Genomic DNA, 14431 nt, shown 5'->3' with positions numbered 1-14431 from the left:
CTTTCGGACACCAGGGAATAACAAGAAGCCAGATGTGGAGGAATAGGAAACAAGTCAGGGGCCAAGCAAGTCAGTCCTAGAGAAACAAAGTGCTGGCCAAATTACAGATAAGTAAGGCACCCAAGCCAGGAAGCCATTTGGATTTTTTTATTCTCTTTTTAAATACTGTACAGTGAAAAATAAATACGCCTTCTCATCCACCAGACAAGGTTGGTCCCCCCTCCCCCTAGGGGACCTTGTCACCCCCCTTCATACACACCCCTGGTTCTACTCCAAAACCTTCCCCATGCCTCCCACCCACTTACACCCTTACTATCCCCGTCTTCCACAGTGATGAGGCCCCAGAAATGGGCGGTACAGGATGGGAGGAGGGATAGCAGGGGAGCCCCCCTGAACTGTCAAATATGGGTGGATCAAGGAGCACCCCCCACCAACAGGCAGAGAATAGGGGTGTTCAGAGAGATATTGGGGCATTAGAGGATAAAGGCACATCCAGTCTGATGGGGAAGGAGAGAGGCTCCCCTCACCCTGGGGGTAGGGTGGACAATAGGGAGGAGGGTATGACCCTGTTACACACCCCTCCACTAGCTCCTGGAGGTTGGGGGGACCCAAGCTGCTGTGCCACCCCCCACCCCCCTAGATAAGAGCAGCTCCAGCGCAGGTCAGTCGGGCCTGTGAGGGCCATGGTGTTGGGCAGCAAGCGAGATGGAGAAGGGAGGGATGCGAGCTGGAGGTTTTATGAAACCCCATTCACCAAACTACCCAACTCCAGGGGGGTAGAGAGCTCCCCATTCTCCGAGGGGCCCTTAGGAAGCTTGCTGACAGAGTCACCCTGAGGGGGAAGTGGAAAAGAAAATGGAGAGAAGAAAGCTGTAAGTAGAAATTCAGGCGCATGACATGTCCTACCACCTAAGCCCTCTCGGCATCTGGTTATTAGATTCTGTTAGTCACTCTTACTGGGACCCAGAAAATCTGAACCAAACTTTTCTCTCGACAACTATTTCATATACAATCTAAACTCCATCAGACATAGCCATCTCTGCGATTCCACAAGAGATTCCTTCCCCCCCGCCCAAAGCCCAAAACAAAAACGAGAAAAGGGTGACATCTTGCCTGCCTACCTTCTGTCCTATAAGAGAATCCTCTGAGGGTTTAGTGCGTTCCAGGGCTGGCCGCTGGCGGCTCTGTGACTCTGCGCGTGAGATATAGTCAGCCACGGTCACTGGGGAAGGCAGAGGGTGAAGAGTTGGAAAAGAAACCCAGGTATCAAGCCCAACCCCTGATTTCCAGAGAGAATGATGCATCCCACTCTCAGCTCTGAGGAAGGATTCTTCTAGTACCCAGTATTAGCTCACCTGGCTGACGGTCTCCACTGATAGAACCATCAGTCCGATTACCACGGTTACGCCGACGGCGGCTCCGGTTACGACGCTGGGGTCTTGACTCATCTTCTGTGGGCAGAGAAAAGTAAGTCATGCACCCAATCTCCCATCCCTCAATTCTTGCCATCTACAATTTTTCAGGCCCAGGAACACTCCTCACCCAGGCCATTCTCTGTCATGTTGGGCCCATCAGATTCTAGGCCTCCATCAATGACAGTCCTATCTTCGTCAGTGCGGCGGCGGCGGGAACGACGGCGCCTGGCACTTGCTGGGGGTGGTTCCCCAGGCTCTGAATCAACTGGGGGCTCTGGTTCGGATGTGTCCAATAGGCTGTAGGGATTACTGTCTGGATCCTTCAGCACTGGTTAGAGGAAGAAAGAAGTTGGGAGTCTGATGTCCATCCTGCTCTCAACTTTCCTCTTGGCTCACATTCATGAACCCAGCTGTCCATCCGGTACCTGAGCTAATGGATGAAGAGTTGTATTTTGAGGTGGGCCGGGCGGCAGGCGGTGGTCCCCGACCTCTGCCCCCAATTGGCCGCCTCCGGCTTTCTTCTCCTCGGGTTGGGGGATCTCGGTCGCCAGGCCCAGCTCGGTTGGGCTCCTCTCTCTTCTCTGACTCCGTCTCAGAAGCTGTGGATGGGTCTGAACTGGGGCCTAAAAGACATAGTGGGGGGCAATCAGGGCCACTCACCCCACCCCAGGATCCATCACAGCCCCCAAACCAGAAGAATTCTCCCACTCACTTAAGTCCCCCAGCCAATCACTTCTTCATCATGATCATTACTCAACCTTCTACTTAGACCTTGCCTGCCCCACAAGCCTGATACCACTCCTTGCCTCCCCCTCCCACAGCAGTCTCACCATAGGCAGGACCACCTGTCCTCCGGCCCCGGCCCCGGCCCCCATAGCTGCCTCCATAGGTCCGAGTAGTATGGAGCGAGGAGGAAGAGCTCTCATCAGTGGTATATCCAGCCTTGTCACTGCTACCGCTGCCCCTCCCACTCCCAGGAGGGCGAAAACCCAGACCAATCTGGCGGAGCTGCTCATCAATTTGCAGCCTCTCCAAGCGAAGCTGCTCTACCTCCTGGTTGAATGGAGATAAGAAGAGGAAGGAGGAGGAGTTAAGTATGGGATCAGTGTACAGTCCCATTTCTTCTTGCTTTTCCACCCTGGCCCTTATTTCCCACATATTTAAGTGTAGGGAGAAGGAAAATATCAGCTTAACTGGAAAAATTCTGGGGTTCAGCCTCATGCCCCTAATCTCCATCCATGTTCCTATTCTACTCAGACAAACTGGGAACCACAACTCCTAACTTTATGTACCAGCAGTCTTAGTCCCCTGGCTAAGACTTTCCTCTCCCAGGCTTCTAGCTTTGGTACCTGCAGGTAGGACAGGTGATATTCCAACAGAGCCTGAGCATTGCTGATATTCTCTCGGGTGCCAACAAATATGAAGGGAACCATTCCCTGGAGAGCAGAGGGAAGGGAAGGGAAGGAAAGATGGGTCAGGAAGGGCAGTCAAACAGAAGAATAAGCCCCACCCTGTCTCCTAAAGTAGCCCGCCCAACTCAGTGGGCTCTATATCCTCTAGGGAAACAAAGTTTCCATGCTCCATCCCTTAGAAATCCCACCCTCAGAAAATGACTTTGAAAACAACTCTACCTACTCCGGGAAGTCAGTCTCTAGACTTAGTTTCTCCATACCTCTTCCCTGGGGTTCTTCTTGTCATTATCACCTTCCACTCGAACCCTCACCACACCAGATTTATCCACAATCTCCTGGATCACTTTCCCGTTCTTCCCAATCACTTTGCCTGAGTAGGTAAAGGAGGAATTAAGACTTTTGTTTTGAAAGGAAAGAAAGAATAAAGAGATAACATAAACAGTCTTCCAGACTCATCCCTTTTCCATCAAGGATTCCATTTAATTCATTCTGCTGCTGCTAGGTTTCTGATGAGTTTTCACAGGAATATCACAATCCTTGGCTATACATTCTTCCATTTTTATTAATTCTATTACAGACTATTTGCTCAGTCCTTGTGAAACTCGAAGTCCAGAGGGAGGTGCCAATCCCCTGCCAGAAGCCTAGACTTTAGAAATAATCACATCTGGCCCCCAGATGAGTTCTTCCTTATACATATATACACACACCCAACTCACCAACCAGGTTCCTGGGCACCTGTACTGAGTCCTCAGAAAACTCAAGGTAGCTTCGGGCCTGCCGGCACGCCTCAGGAGTCTAATGGAAGAGGAGTAAGGAGTAGTTACTGAAACAGAGTACCTGGATCGCAAACAATGATCTTCCTGCCACTCCCACTCTGTCTTTGGGAAAATGTGCTGCCATCTAACTGAGAGAGAGAAGTCAACACAACTCAAGTTTCCTTTCTACTTTGGCCTCTCTTTTCTCTATTGCCTCAGAGACCAACAATGAGTATCTTTTGCTGACCTCCCCATAGATGCGGAAAGTGCAGGTCTCTTCACCCAGCTCAATGGCAGTCACCCCAGGTACTTTTCGAGCCTGCTGGATGTTGGCACCATGAGTTCCAATTGCCAGCCCCATTAGGTCCTCTCGCACTGTGAACTCCTCCTGGAACGCTGCTGCCAGCTGCTTACTTGTCTGAAAGGAAAAAGCATCACAGGAATCACCTGGGTATAGAAGTGGGGAGAAGGGCAGGGCTTAATCTAAGAACACCTGTCCCTATGTTATCTGCATAACTTAAATACAGAACAATGTGTGAAAGCAAACTTAAGAAAGGAAGCCAGGACCACTCTTGTATCTGCTGACCATTAAGACCTGTGTGGAAAATTCAAGGACTTTAATTCTACTCCTCTACCTTCCAAATACCAATGGCTTGGATGAGGGTAATAAGGACAGGGTTTGGGCTAGAAGCCGTCAAAGTTCTGGACTGGGCTCTCATACTGTCCAACTGTGTGATCCTGAATAAAGCAGACTCTCTATTCCTGTTCTGTCATCTGCTAAATGATTACATCTGGCTAACTCATTCACAGGACTATCAAGGGGATTAAACAGGTTGGTAGGAAAGTACTTTCCACAAGGTAAAACACAAGTGTAAAGAAACATTACTGTATTCAAACTAGTATCAACTCCTCCCAAAATAAAACCTAGGTTTCAAAAAATTGAGTAGAAAACAAGAGGTTAAGAAAAGCAGAAAGCATTTACATCTAGTTTGTGAGTAGCACGTGGGGTCTTAAAAGCTTACGAGTGACCATGAAAAATACAACTATTGGTCTCTTCTCATCTACAGCAAAGGAGAGTGGAGGAAACAAAAGACTTAAGGAATCAATTAGTCCACAGGACTAATGGCCCACACAAACCACAGCCTGAGACCAGAAGAACTAGAAGGTTCCTGGCTATCACTAAAGACCACTCTGATCAGGGGCACAATAGAAGGTTCAGTTAGAATGGTAGAGAAGTGTAGAACAGAACTCAAATTCATAAAAAAAGGCCAGACTTAACTGGACTGATAGAGAGTGGAGACTACTGCCCTAAGATATGAAGCCACTCCTGGAGGTCACCTTTCAGCCAAATGACTGACCTATAAAGTAAACATAACCTGGAAGGAATGTGCTCCTTAGAACAATCAACTGTATGAAACCAAATGGGCAACATTTGCCCAAAAGCAAAGGTGATAAGGCAAGGAGGGGCAGGAAAACTAGAAGGATAGGACAGAAATGGGGAAGGCAGAGTGGAAACAGGGAGAGAGTTGAGACACGGAACAAACTGTATATAAACTGTTCAATGTGCAACTAATTTGCTGAGTAAACTTTCACCCAAAACACAATAAAATGTTCAAAAAGAAAAGGAAAAAAAAACTGAAAGCAAGCCTCTGAAACACCACAGATTCACTTCATTTCTCAGCCATTCCCAAGAGGCTCCCTGGGCTCAGGGACAGGAAGATGTGAAAGTTTCTGGAAAGTGAGTCCTAGGTAAGAAACACCAAATAGGAATCTGAGGACAGACGCAGATTGCAATCCACTCCTTCCGACTTCCATGATAGATGGGGTTGAATTACAACAAGCATTTATAATAGGCAAGAAGAGAAAATGGGGGGTGCGGTTAAGCTGAGTAGTCAAAATAACTAAGTTGAGGGAGAGGGGAAAAACCTATAATGATTTGCAAATGTTTGCAAAGGGGTTAAAAACAAAGGTAAAAATAATGTTTATTTCTTAAACAACCAGATGAGTTACAAAGGGGTCTGTTGTATTATTCTTTACCCTTTATACATACTTTATAGCAATTATTTATATCTATTAAATGTGTATTTTTTTTTCTTTTTAATGAAACAAAAGAAGCTAAAAGATTAAGACTTTTTTAAAAAAGAAGATACATCTCTATTCTTAAAATCTGGTACACTTTGCCACACAATCAATACAGCCAAGTTGTATGACTGTATTGTACAAGTGAGTTGATGACCTTTGTCATTAAGCAATCTGCTTACTGGGAACTGGGGCAGGTATAGTTTGTATCATCTGGAGATAATGGTGAATTTTTAACTGCCAGTGCACTGAGCAGCATCTCTGGAGAAGTGAAAGATTACCATGATCCAGAATTTGCATAGGCTCAGAGAAAAGCACCAGAAACAGACTGATTCACTTGCTAAATGGAAATGGATGTTCAAACATATATACACAACCAACCCCTACTCATTCAGAATGGTATAAACCTAGAGAAAATAACCAATTATAGAATCTCAGAACACAAAAAGACTTTCAATAGAAATTTCTAGTCTAACTATTACATTGCCATGGATGAAGAAGGTAAGATTTTCCAAAAGTTAAATTATTTAACAAAGCAAAACTTAGGATTCCAACTCTAATGGTGGTCTTTCCAGTATACAAATGGTTCTCAAACCCCACAAAGCCTTTAATTTCCAGAGGTGATTTAGGGGTACTAAAGCAGTTAAGGGAGCTCTGGTAGTGTAGTGCCTATGGCACTTGACTGCTAACCAGAAGGCTGGTGGTTCAAACCCACCAGCAACTCCTTGGAAGGAAGGTTGGGCAATCTACGTCTGTAGCGATACTGCCTCGGCAACCCAAGGAGGGGTTGCTATGAGTTGGGTCTGACTCGACAGCACGTAACAACAACAACAACAACAACAAGGGAGGTAAGAGCCATCCCCCTGCCACCTTAAAACAACTGCTATTTTAAAGTGGAAGAAGGATGGCCTTCACCTTGATCTGCTTTGTGAATTGTGTTTCCAAATAAAATTATCACCTGATCAAAGAAAGGGTCCTATGGCTAACAAAAGTTGAAAACAATGACAATGTAACATGAAGGAGCGCTGCCATCTGAAAAATAATACCAACCAGATATAATGGCCCCAAAAGATTTTAGACTGTTTAATAAACACAAGAGTATGGATGAAAGATGGGGCAAGAAGAGGGAGAACAACAGTATCATCCAGCAGTAAGTAGAGCAAAATTCACCTCTAGGTGCTTAGTAGCCTCTTCATTGCGAGACATAAGTAGCAATTTGGTGCGCAGACTCCGGAAATGCATATCACCCAGTAGAGATGCTCGCTTCACAGGGGCTTCAGTGGTTGACTGGGAAGAAAACAACTGATAAATCAAACTGCTTTGAACACACACTGGGGGAGAAGCCATGGTCTGGGAATCAAGGGTGTGAGTTAAGAAATGAAGCCAGGGAAGAGGAAAACCACTGTGAGTCTCACAAGGGCCTACTATCTGGGTGCCTAAGGGAAGTGGTTTTAGGGGTCAAGCAAGGAATAAGCACAAGAGGAGAGCTGTATAGTCTATTTTTGAGAGTCCAAATATCTAAGGGCGGGTTCTCCATCCAGACTGTAATATGACTACCAAGTAATACAAAAATTAAGGTGATACTTGAGAGGGAATCCAAACAAAGGTAGGGATACCTGGGCCAACAGGGATCAGGAGCAATAAAGTTCTTTCTGACAAATAAATAGTAAGTACCTTTTAGCTCCTCCTTTTCTAAAAAGGTTAAAGGGGAAAATGAAAAACTGTTGAAGGGGCTTGTGTGAAATTCAGTCAGAGCTTACCAGAATGAACAGCTCACTATTTGTGATGTTGAGAAAGATGCAGTTAGCTCCCAAAGCTTTTTTGAACTCTTTATGGACATTTTCGTTGGAGCAGCTGCAGAGAAAGAGTAAAGTGCTCAGAAGGCAGTGGAAGGTTCAAAGGAAAAACGCTAAGGAAATAAGAGGAGGGGCTGCAGGAAAAGAACAGGGACAGGGAAAACGCAGGAACTTTAGTATATTGAGCAAGAAGGAGAGAGATTGAAACTATGAAGGGGACAATAAAGAACGTCGAAGTTCCCAACATCCTAAAACTCACGCCTCTCTCAGATCCTCAGGAACAGCCATGGTAACCTTGAAGAAGCTGCCTTTGGTTGCAAGGGGATTGGGGTTGACTGGTCGAAGCCGCTCTAGGGTGACAATCTCGTTGTAAGTGGCATCACAGGCAGCATATTCAATGACATAGAACTGGCAAAGGAAAAGAAAGAAGTTGTAAGTGATCTGAGCTTTAATCTCCTACCTTTCTATTACCAAAAGATTTGCTACAATAGTTCTCCAAAGGCTTTCACAGTTACTCACGTCTCCTTTCATCATCCGCACCCGGGCCAGCCACCAGCCACAGGGTTCCTGCTCATTGGCTCGAGAATAGACCTGAGGAGAAGTTGAAAATAAAAAAAAGATACTGAGGACCATCCAAAAACATCAAGAATGGGATAAGCATTAAGACATGTGGGACACTCTCTAAACCCAGGATAAAGGAAACCAGAGAATGGGGCTGGTAATTAAAAATCAGAAGCTACTGGATTCTAGATGCCATTATCATAAATGGAAGAAAAGTGAATTCCCTGAAATTGAGGGTTGGTTGGTTACAAAATAATAGATTTGGACTTTATTTTTCACAAGCTGTACTGTTAGTTTTATAATTTAATTAGGAAAAAGAGAAGTGTGAACCAACCAGAGAGGCGCCTAGGATCCTGGTTTCAGGATAAGGGAGATGTAAAATCCTGGGCAAAGTGGCATTTAGAAAGGGTGAGATCCATGGCCTTACCTCTACCTCATCCCCTTCCGTGATCTCCTTATTATAGTCAGCTGGAGGTGGTAGCCGGACATCCCCAAAAGGAATCTGTCTCTCACTTTGCCAGCTGCAAGAACAACAGTGATATGAAAGCTCATCAGATTAATATGATTGTCCATTTCTTCAGGAAGATGTTACTGCCTCAGCTAGACAATTTCTACTTTCCCTGATAATGATTAGAGGCTAAAGCCCAGGCCTACCACCATGGAGGCATCTTCCTTCTTTTGCTGGAATCTAGAGACTGGGTAAAATACCCCTCATCCTCACCAACTTCCCAGGCCCTTTCCTCTCCTGGGATCCTCATAAATTGTCTACCTTCAGCTTTCTTCTACCTATTACGTGCTTCATAGGACTCAGCCACCCCCTCTTCTCCACTCTCCTTCTAGGACCTAGTATACTGGATTCTCTATTCCTATGGTCTTACTTGTTTTCAAAGAAGATGGTGACAGAGTCTTCATGGACATCCTTCACAAAGCCCTAGAATGGATTTTAGAAAAAGGGGGAGGGAAAAAAAAAGCAGATTATTTATCACTACCTCAGCCATCAAGGGACAAAGACATTTGGAAAACTAGAGTTTTAGATGGGGACACAAGCAATTTGCAGACAGGGCCAGAAAGGCTGGATTGTGGAAAGAAGAGTATGAATGTTGAGGTGGAGAGAAGGGAAATGACAATGGCACGGAAAGAGATGTGAAGAAAATGAATAAATAAATAAAATGGGATAAGAATTAAGTAGAAAGGGAAGCAGAACTTGCATCAAAATACTCTGGAAATTTGGGGGGGTCTACTCTGGCTCCTACAGGGGCCTCCCTATCTGTCTGCCTCCTGTTGTGCTAAGCAGCCTGCCAGAGTTCAATTAAAATACCAGCAGCATTCAGCAAGGCTAAGAATATCCCATGAGACAGTGAGGCTGTCCTGGAACACCTAGAGGACATCAGGAGCTGCCAAGAGAGAGAAGGGTCTAGCTCCCCAATATAGCAAGAGATCTTAGTAAACTTGGTGCTCTGAATCCTGAGTCCAAAGAAAGGAAGAAGTTCTAAATGATAACACAATCTACAGATGGAAAAATCAGGACTTAAGAGATATCAGACTTCTGCATGCTGGAAGACCACCACCAGAGAACTTGAAAAGGACAATAAAATATACAGAAGACCTCAATCATGAGATCAGGGGCTCTGGTAGCATAGTGCCTAAGGCATTTGACTGCTAATCAGAAGGCTGGCGGTTCAAACCTACCAGCCACTGCTTGGAAGGAAGATTGGGCAATCTACTTCCGTAGAGACACCACCTCAGAAACCCAAGGAGGGGTCACTATGAGTCGGATCCGACTCGATGGCAGTGTGTTGAGATTTTTCGTTAATCGTGAGATCATGACAAAGGAGAACAGGAATGACTGAAGAGATGGGCCAGCCTGAGGTGGCGCAGGCGCTCAACCTTATGCTCTCAATTTTCATACATTCTTTGTTTTACTTACTCAAAATGAGGGGTTTCCAATTTTGACAAAGTCCAACTTATCAATATGTTCTTTTATGGATTGTGCTTTTGGTTTCTTATCTAAGAAATCTTTGCCTAATCCAAGGCCACAAAAGTTTTCTCCTAGAAGTTTAACGGCTTTCTTTTACATTTAGGTCTATGATCCATTTTAAGTTAAATTTTGTATATGGTAAGAGATATGGATCAAAGTTCATTTTTATAAACAGGTATCCAGTTTTTACAGCACTACTGTAAAACTGTCTTTTACCTTTGTCAAAAATCAAGAAAGGCAACAGAAAGCGGATCAGTGGCTGGTGGGGGACTTTTGGGAATGATGGAAATGTCCATTTTCCTAATTATGGTGATGGTTTCACAATTCTATACATATGTCAAACCTTACCAAATTGTACATTTTTAATATGTATACTTCACTGTATGTCACTTACACCTCAATAAAATGGATTTTTTTTTTTTTTTAATGAGGGGTTTCAATACACAGGAACTGTTCTTAAGCTTTTCAACTAGGCATAAAAACTGAGCTTAGGAGAGAAAACATCTAAAAGGACCTCAAGAACACTTTCATAACTTTCCCCTCACAGCATTGGTCAGTCACAGACAATTACTATACTGTTTTCCTTAAGTTGGGAAACTAAGAAATTAAACTAAGTTTGACTCTTGTTATAAACCATCTTTCTCTTCTTTAAGGATAGAGGACTTTGTTATAAAAGACCAGTTCCTTCTTAGACTTTACCACTGCCCAACACATCAGTACTCCTAGTACTTCCTGGTCTCTTTCTTACTCATGCTTTATTGCTCTCTGCCATTCTCTTCCCCAGGAATGTTTTTTCTACTCTTCATTCAGATTCAGTACCCATCCTTCTGTTCTCAACATTTCCAACACATAAAACTCCTTACTATTTTCCTGAGTCCTTCTTTCGATTTCTTCCCTTAGCTGCTTCTTAAGTGTCCTCCTCCCACAACCACTAATACTTTATCCCTTCCCTCTTCTGTCCCCCTTTATAAAGGTTTGTCTAGATTTCTACAAACAATTCAAGCAGCTTCTTCATCTGTCTTTATCCAATTCTTTACCTCAAACATCTCATCTCCAAGCTTTAGAAACAGTTTACCAATAGTTAGCTATTCTCAAAACATTTTAGGGATGAAATAGAAGGAAAAGGAAAAGAGACATATGGAGAAGAGAAGCACTTTTTTGTGAAGAGACTCCCACTCCTAGATATATTCATTCACAAAAGCTTTAATCCAATTCTCCTTTAATTGTAAGACTGGCCCTCAAAGTGAGGTATCAATATTACTCTGGTTTTTCTAGTAAGGCAGGAATGCAGAGTTCAGAATACAGTTATCCCCACCATTTCTCAGTAGTTCAACCATCACTTGTCTTTATACCTACAGTGTCTTTTTCTTTGCAGTAGTCTCCAAAAGGAGCTTTCTCCACCTTCACATTTTAATCCAATTACTGTTCCTTAATTCCACCTACATCACTCCAGACACTAGTTTTTTCTCCAAGGATACCCAGTGGTAGCAAGTGAGCTCCTAGCTCTGTTCAGTCCATGTTCTTGGTAGGATGAACAGGTAAACAAATCTGTTAGAAAGCCAAAAACTGGACATCAGAGGATGACTTGGTTCAGTGGTCATGGAATATCCTGACTTTGGCTTCTGGAGCCTAGGAATAGGCAGAGGGGGACAGTCCTAGGTTCTTCCCATTTGGTGTTTCTTCAAATCAGAAGATAGAAAATTAGTTACCACTTTCAACTTATATTGTAGTCCTGAGATCTCAAAAGAAAGATGGGAAAATGTACACCTAAAAATGGACTAATGGACCATGAGAACCTCATCCTACATGACCCTGAGGCCAGAAAAACTAGATGGTACCTGGCTACCAATACCAGCCACTCAGAAAAGGATCAAAATGTGAGAATCTGTATAGAGTGGGAGAAGAATGTGGAACACAACACAATTCATAAAAAAAGACCAGGCTTACTGGTCTGACAGAGACTGGTGAAATCCCCGAGACTATGGCCCCGAGTCACCCTTTGGGCCTGGAATTGATCTCAGTCCACAGCTTAACTCTCAACCAAGAGAAAAAAAAAAAAAAAAGTTGAAATGACAAATGTTTTATTACATACATTTTACCACAAAAACTTTTTGAAAGGAAGAAATTCTAGGAGAAACGTAGGGAAGATCTAGGTGAAAACCATCTGTGGATGCTCAGGATGCCATATTCTTTAAAAAAGGAACAAGAATTAAGATATCAAAGCAAGATCTGGAAAGCTGAGTGATTGTGCCCTGGAAGATGAGTAAGTATTTTATTTGGGAGGGTACAACTAAAGAAAAAAATACATTAAGTTCTGACAGAATAGAAAGGTTGGTGGGATAACTATAACTTAGATCCTAGATCTGAAATTTGCAGTTGTATCTTAGATGAGAATCAAAACACAGGACCCAATTCTGAGAGAGGAAAAGGGGACCTTCTCAGATTTATAGCTCTAGAAACAGTGTAAATACTCCTTGACCCACACCTAAGTTTGCTGAGTCATGAATTTTAAATCAGTAGCAAGGTCAGAATGGATAACTATCTATATGGCACTGAGAAATGAGGAAAGATTAGTCTGAATTTAGGGATTTGTTGTTTTTAACTGAGGCATGGGGCAGAAAATGTTAAAGTGGCCAGGACACAAAATCTGTATTACCTAGCTATCAGCTCAACTCCAAATCCTACTCTTTGAATCAAAGTATCCTGTCCCCAATTCACTCAAAAGTCTGTCACTGCCATGGCCACAGGATAAACGGTTAAGATTTAGAGACTCTCTGTTGGACACTTCTATGTGGAATGCAAAATACCTCCCTTTCCAACAGTATCATACAGTTAATCTGAACTGGATACCAATCTTTTCCAGCTGTGCTTGGCTCTCTTGCTTCCTAGAACACAGACAGATATCGTATCTTGATCTCAGACTCAATTAAGAGTCACTTTTCTTGAAACCAGAGTTTGAGGGTGGGATGGACCCAGATGAAGGATACTAGGGGAAGTAAGGCTAATATCTTATGAGGAAGGGTATTTCGGCAAAGGTGACACAAATTCAGGGGAAAACATCTAAGAGGCAAGTATCAAGACTAGAAGAGTATCAGACACTTTTAGCCAAAGAAGACAGAAATGCTAAGAGGGCAGGCTTGAAGAAAAAGTCCCAAGAGTATGCCAGAAAAATGACAGAAGAGATCAGCCAGAGCTTCATTCAGTTAGACGTGGAATAAAGTTGTTCCTGAGGATAACATAAAAGTGCAGAAACATTAGGAAAAAAATGAAATATCTGAATTGAGAGAGTAAGTTAAGAGACAAACAGGAGTAGAAAGAAATATGGTGAGGGGAATAAGGCAGAAATGGAGAAGCATTTAGAGTGGGTACAAAAGGACCACACTGAACTTAATGAATTTGAAGCAGAAACCACTCAAGGGCAAACATGAGACCCTTTCCAGTAAAAAGACATGGCTTCACAGAGAAGTTGGAGAAAGTCATTTCCAAAAGCATGAAGGTGGACAGGTCTGTTGTCAGAGAAAAGACCTGAGGGAAAGTGGAGGAAAGGGGGCTCTTTTCACAAGTGATGTCATTAAAAGATATCTCTTCCCCAGCTCCTCAGGGTGAAATGAAAGACTGAGACAGGATCAGGAAAGTCTCTGGGACAGTTCCAGATATAAAGTCCAAAGAGGTCAGAATAACAGTAGTCACACAAAGAAAAATTCTTGGGAGGCAAGAAGGGTCCCCCTCTGGTTTAATCTAAATAGGGAAAACTGAAAATTTAGAGGAGATAAAGGGATAGTACACTAAGTTCTACAGAATCATATCCTGGAAGGAGAGGAAGGAGTTGAAATAAGCAAGGTTCTTTGAAAGCTAGTCCCCATCTTCCAAAAAGCACTACTATCAGATTCCCAAATTGGGAGAGCTGGCCAGAAATCTTCTAAAGTTGAAATCCTTAAGAGGATAAACAGAAGGGATCCTCATAAGATCCCCCTTTAACATTCAAAAATACGAAGTTTTCATGCTCCTCAAGATGGAGAAACTGTATGAATGATCTAAACATCTGAGGTCAAAGTGAGATAACTAATCCAAGTTCATCCCTGGGTAGAACAGGAGACTAGCTGCTCTAGGATAAAGGGGTGGGATGAGAGACTTGGGAAAAGATGCCACCTTGTGACTGGGAGGCAACTTGATTAGAATAACCTAGAGTTCCTGAGGTCAAAGATGCCAAATGTCATAAATGAATTTTGATCATTTCTCCTTGGATTGGGAACAGGATAAGGTGAAAGTGGGTTGAGTCTCCCAGAGCCAGTGGGCAGAGGTCTCTCTGAGAAAGATGAAAGGATCTAATATGGGACATCCTTCCCACAGGGGTAATGTGAGAGAATAAAGAGAATTCTACACGTGCTCAGATTATGGGAAAATATCCTAAGGTCTAAGGTATGTCTTCCACTAT

At 43.5% G+C, this 14431-nt stretch overlaps 1 protein-coding gene across 1 annotated transcript in view; it reads right to left on the bottom strand.

The window, feature by feature from the left end:
* Positions 1–736: 736 nt before the first annotated feature.
* The window catches only part of FXR2 (FMR1 autosomal homolog 2), a 14135-nt gene continuing 440 nt past the window's right edge, over positions 737–14431 (bottom strand). The window contains exons 2-17 of the mRNA XM_007952260.2: positions 8897–8949; positions 8446–8539; positions 7977–8048; positions 7717–7865; positions 7422–7515; positions 6832–6948; positions 3830–4000; positions 3544–3622; positions 3088–3197; positions 2765–2851; positions 2246–2468; positions 1841–2038; positions 1543–1743; positions 1356–1451; positions 1122–1222; positions 737–832 (exon numbers count right to left, since the gene is read on the bottom strand). Of these exons, the coding sequence (XP_007950451.1) occupies positions 737–832; positions 1122–1222; positions 1356–1451; positions 1543–1743; positions 1841–2038; positions 2246–2468; positions 2765–2851; positions 3088–3197; positions 3544–3622; positions 3830–4000; positions 6832–6948; positions 7422–7515; positions 7717–7865; positions 7977–8048; positions 8446–8539; positions 8897–8949 (1941 nt within the window). The remainder of the gene's footprint in view (positions 833–1121; positions 1223–1355; positions 1452–1542; positions 1744–1840; positions 2039–2245; positions 2469–2764; positions 2852–3087; positions 3198–3543; positions 3623–3829; positions 4001–6831; positions 6949–7421; positions 7516–7716; positions 7866–7976; positions 8049–8445; positions 8540–8896; positions 8950–14431) is intronic.

The sequence above is a fragment of the Orycteropus afer genome, unplaced genomic scaffold (assembly GCF_000298275.1).
Source record: "Orycteropus afer afer isolate SDZICR_OR568_19922 unplaced genomic scaffold, OryAfe1.0 scaffold00330, whole genome shotgun sequence".
In the NCBI taxonomy this organism is placed as follows: domain Eukaryota; kingdom Metazoa; phylum Chordata; class Mammalia; order Tubulidentata; family Orycteropodidae; genus Orycteropus; species Orycteropus afer.
This window is presented reverse-complemented; position numbering and strand designations above follow the sequence as displayed.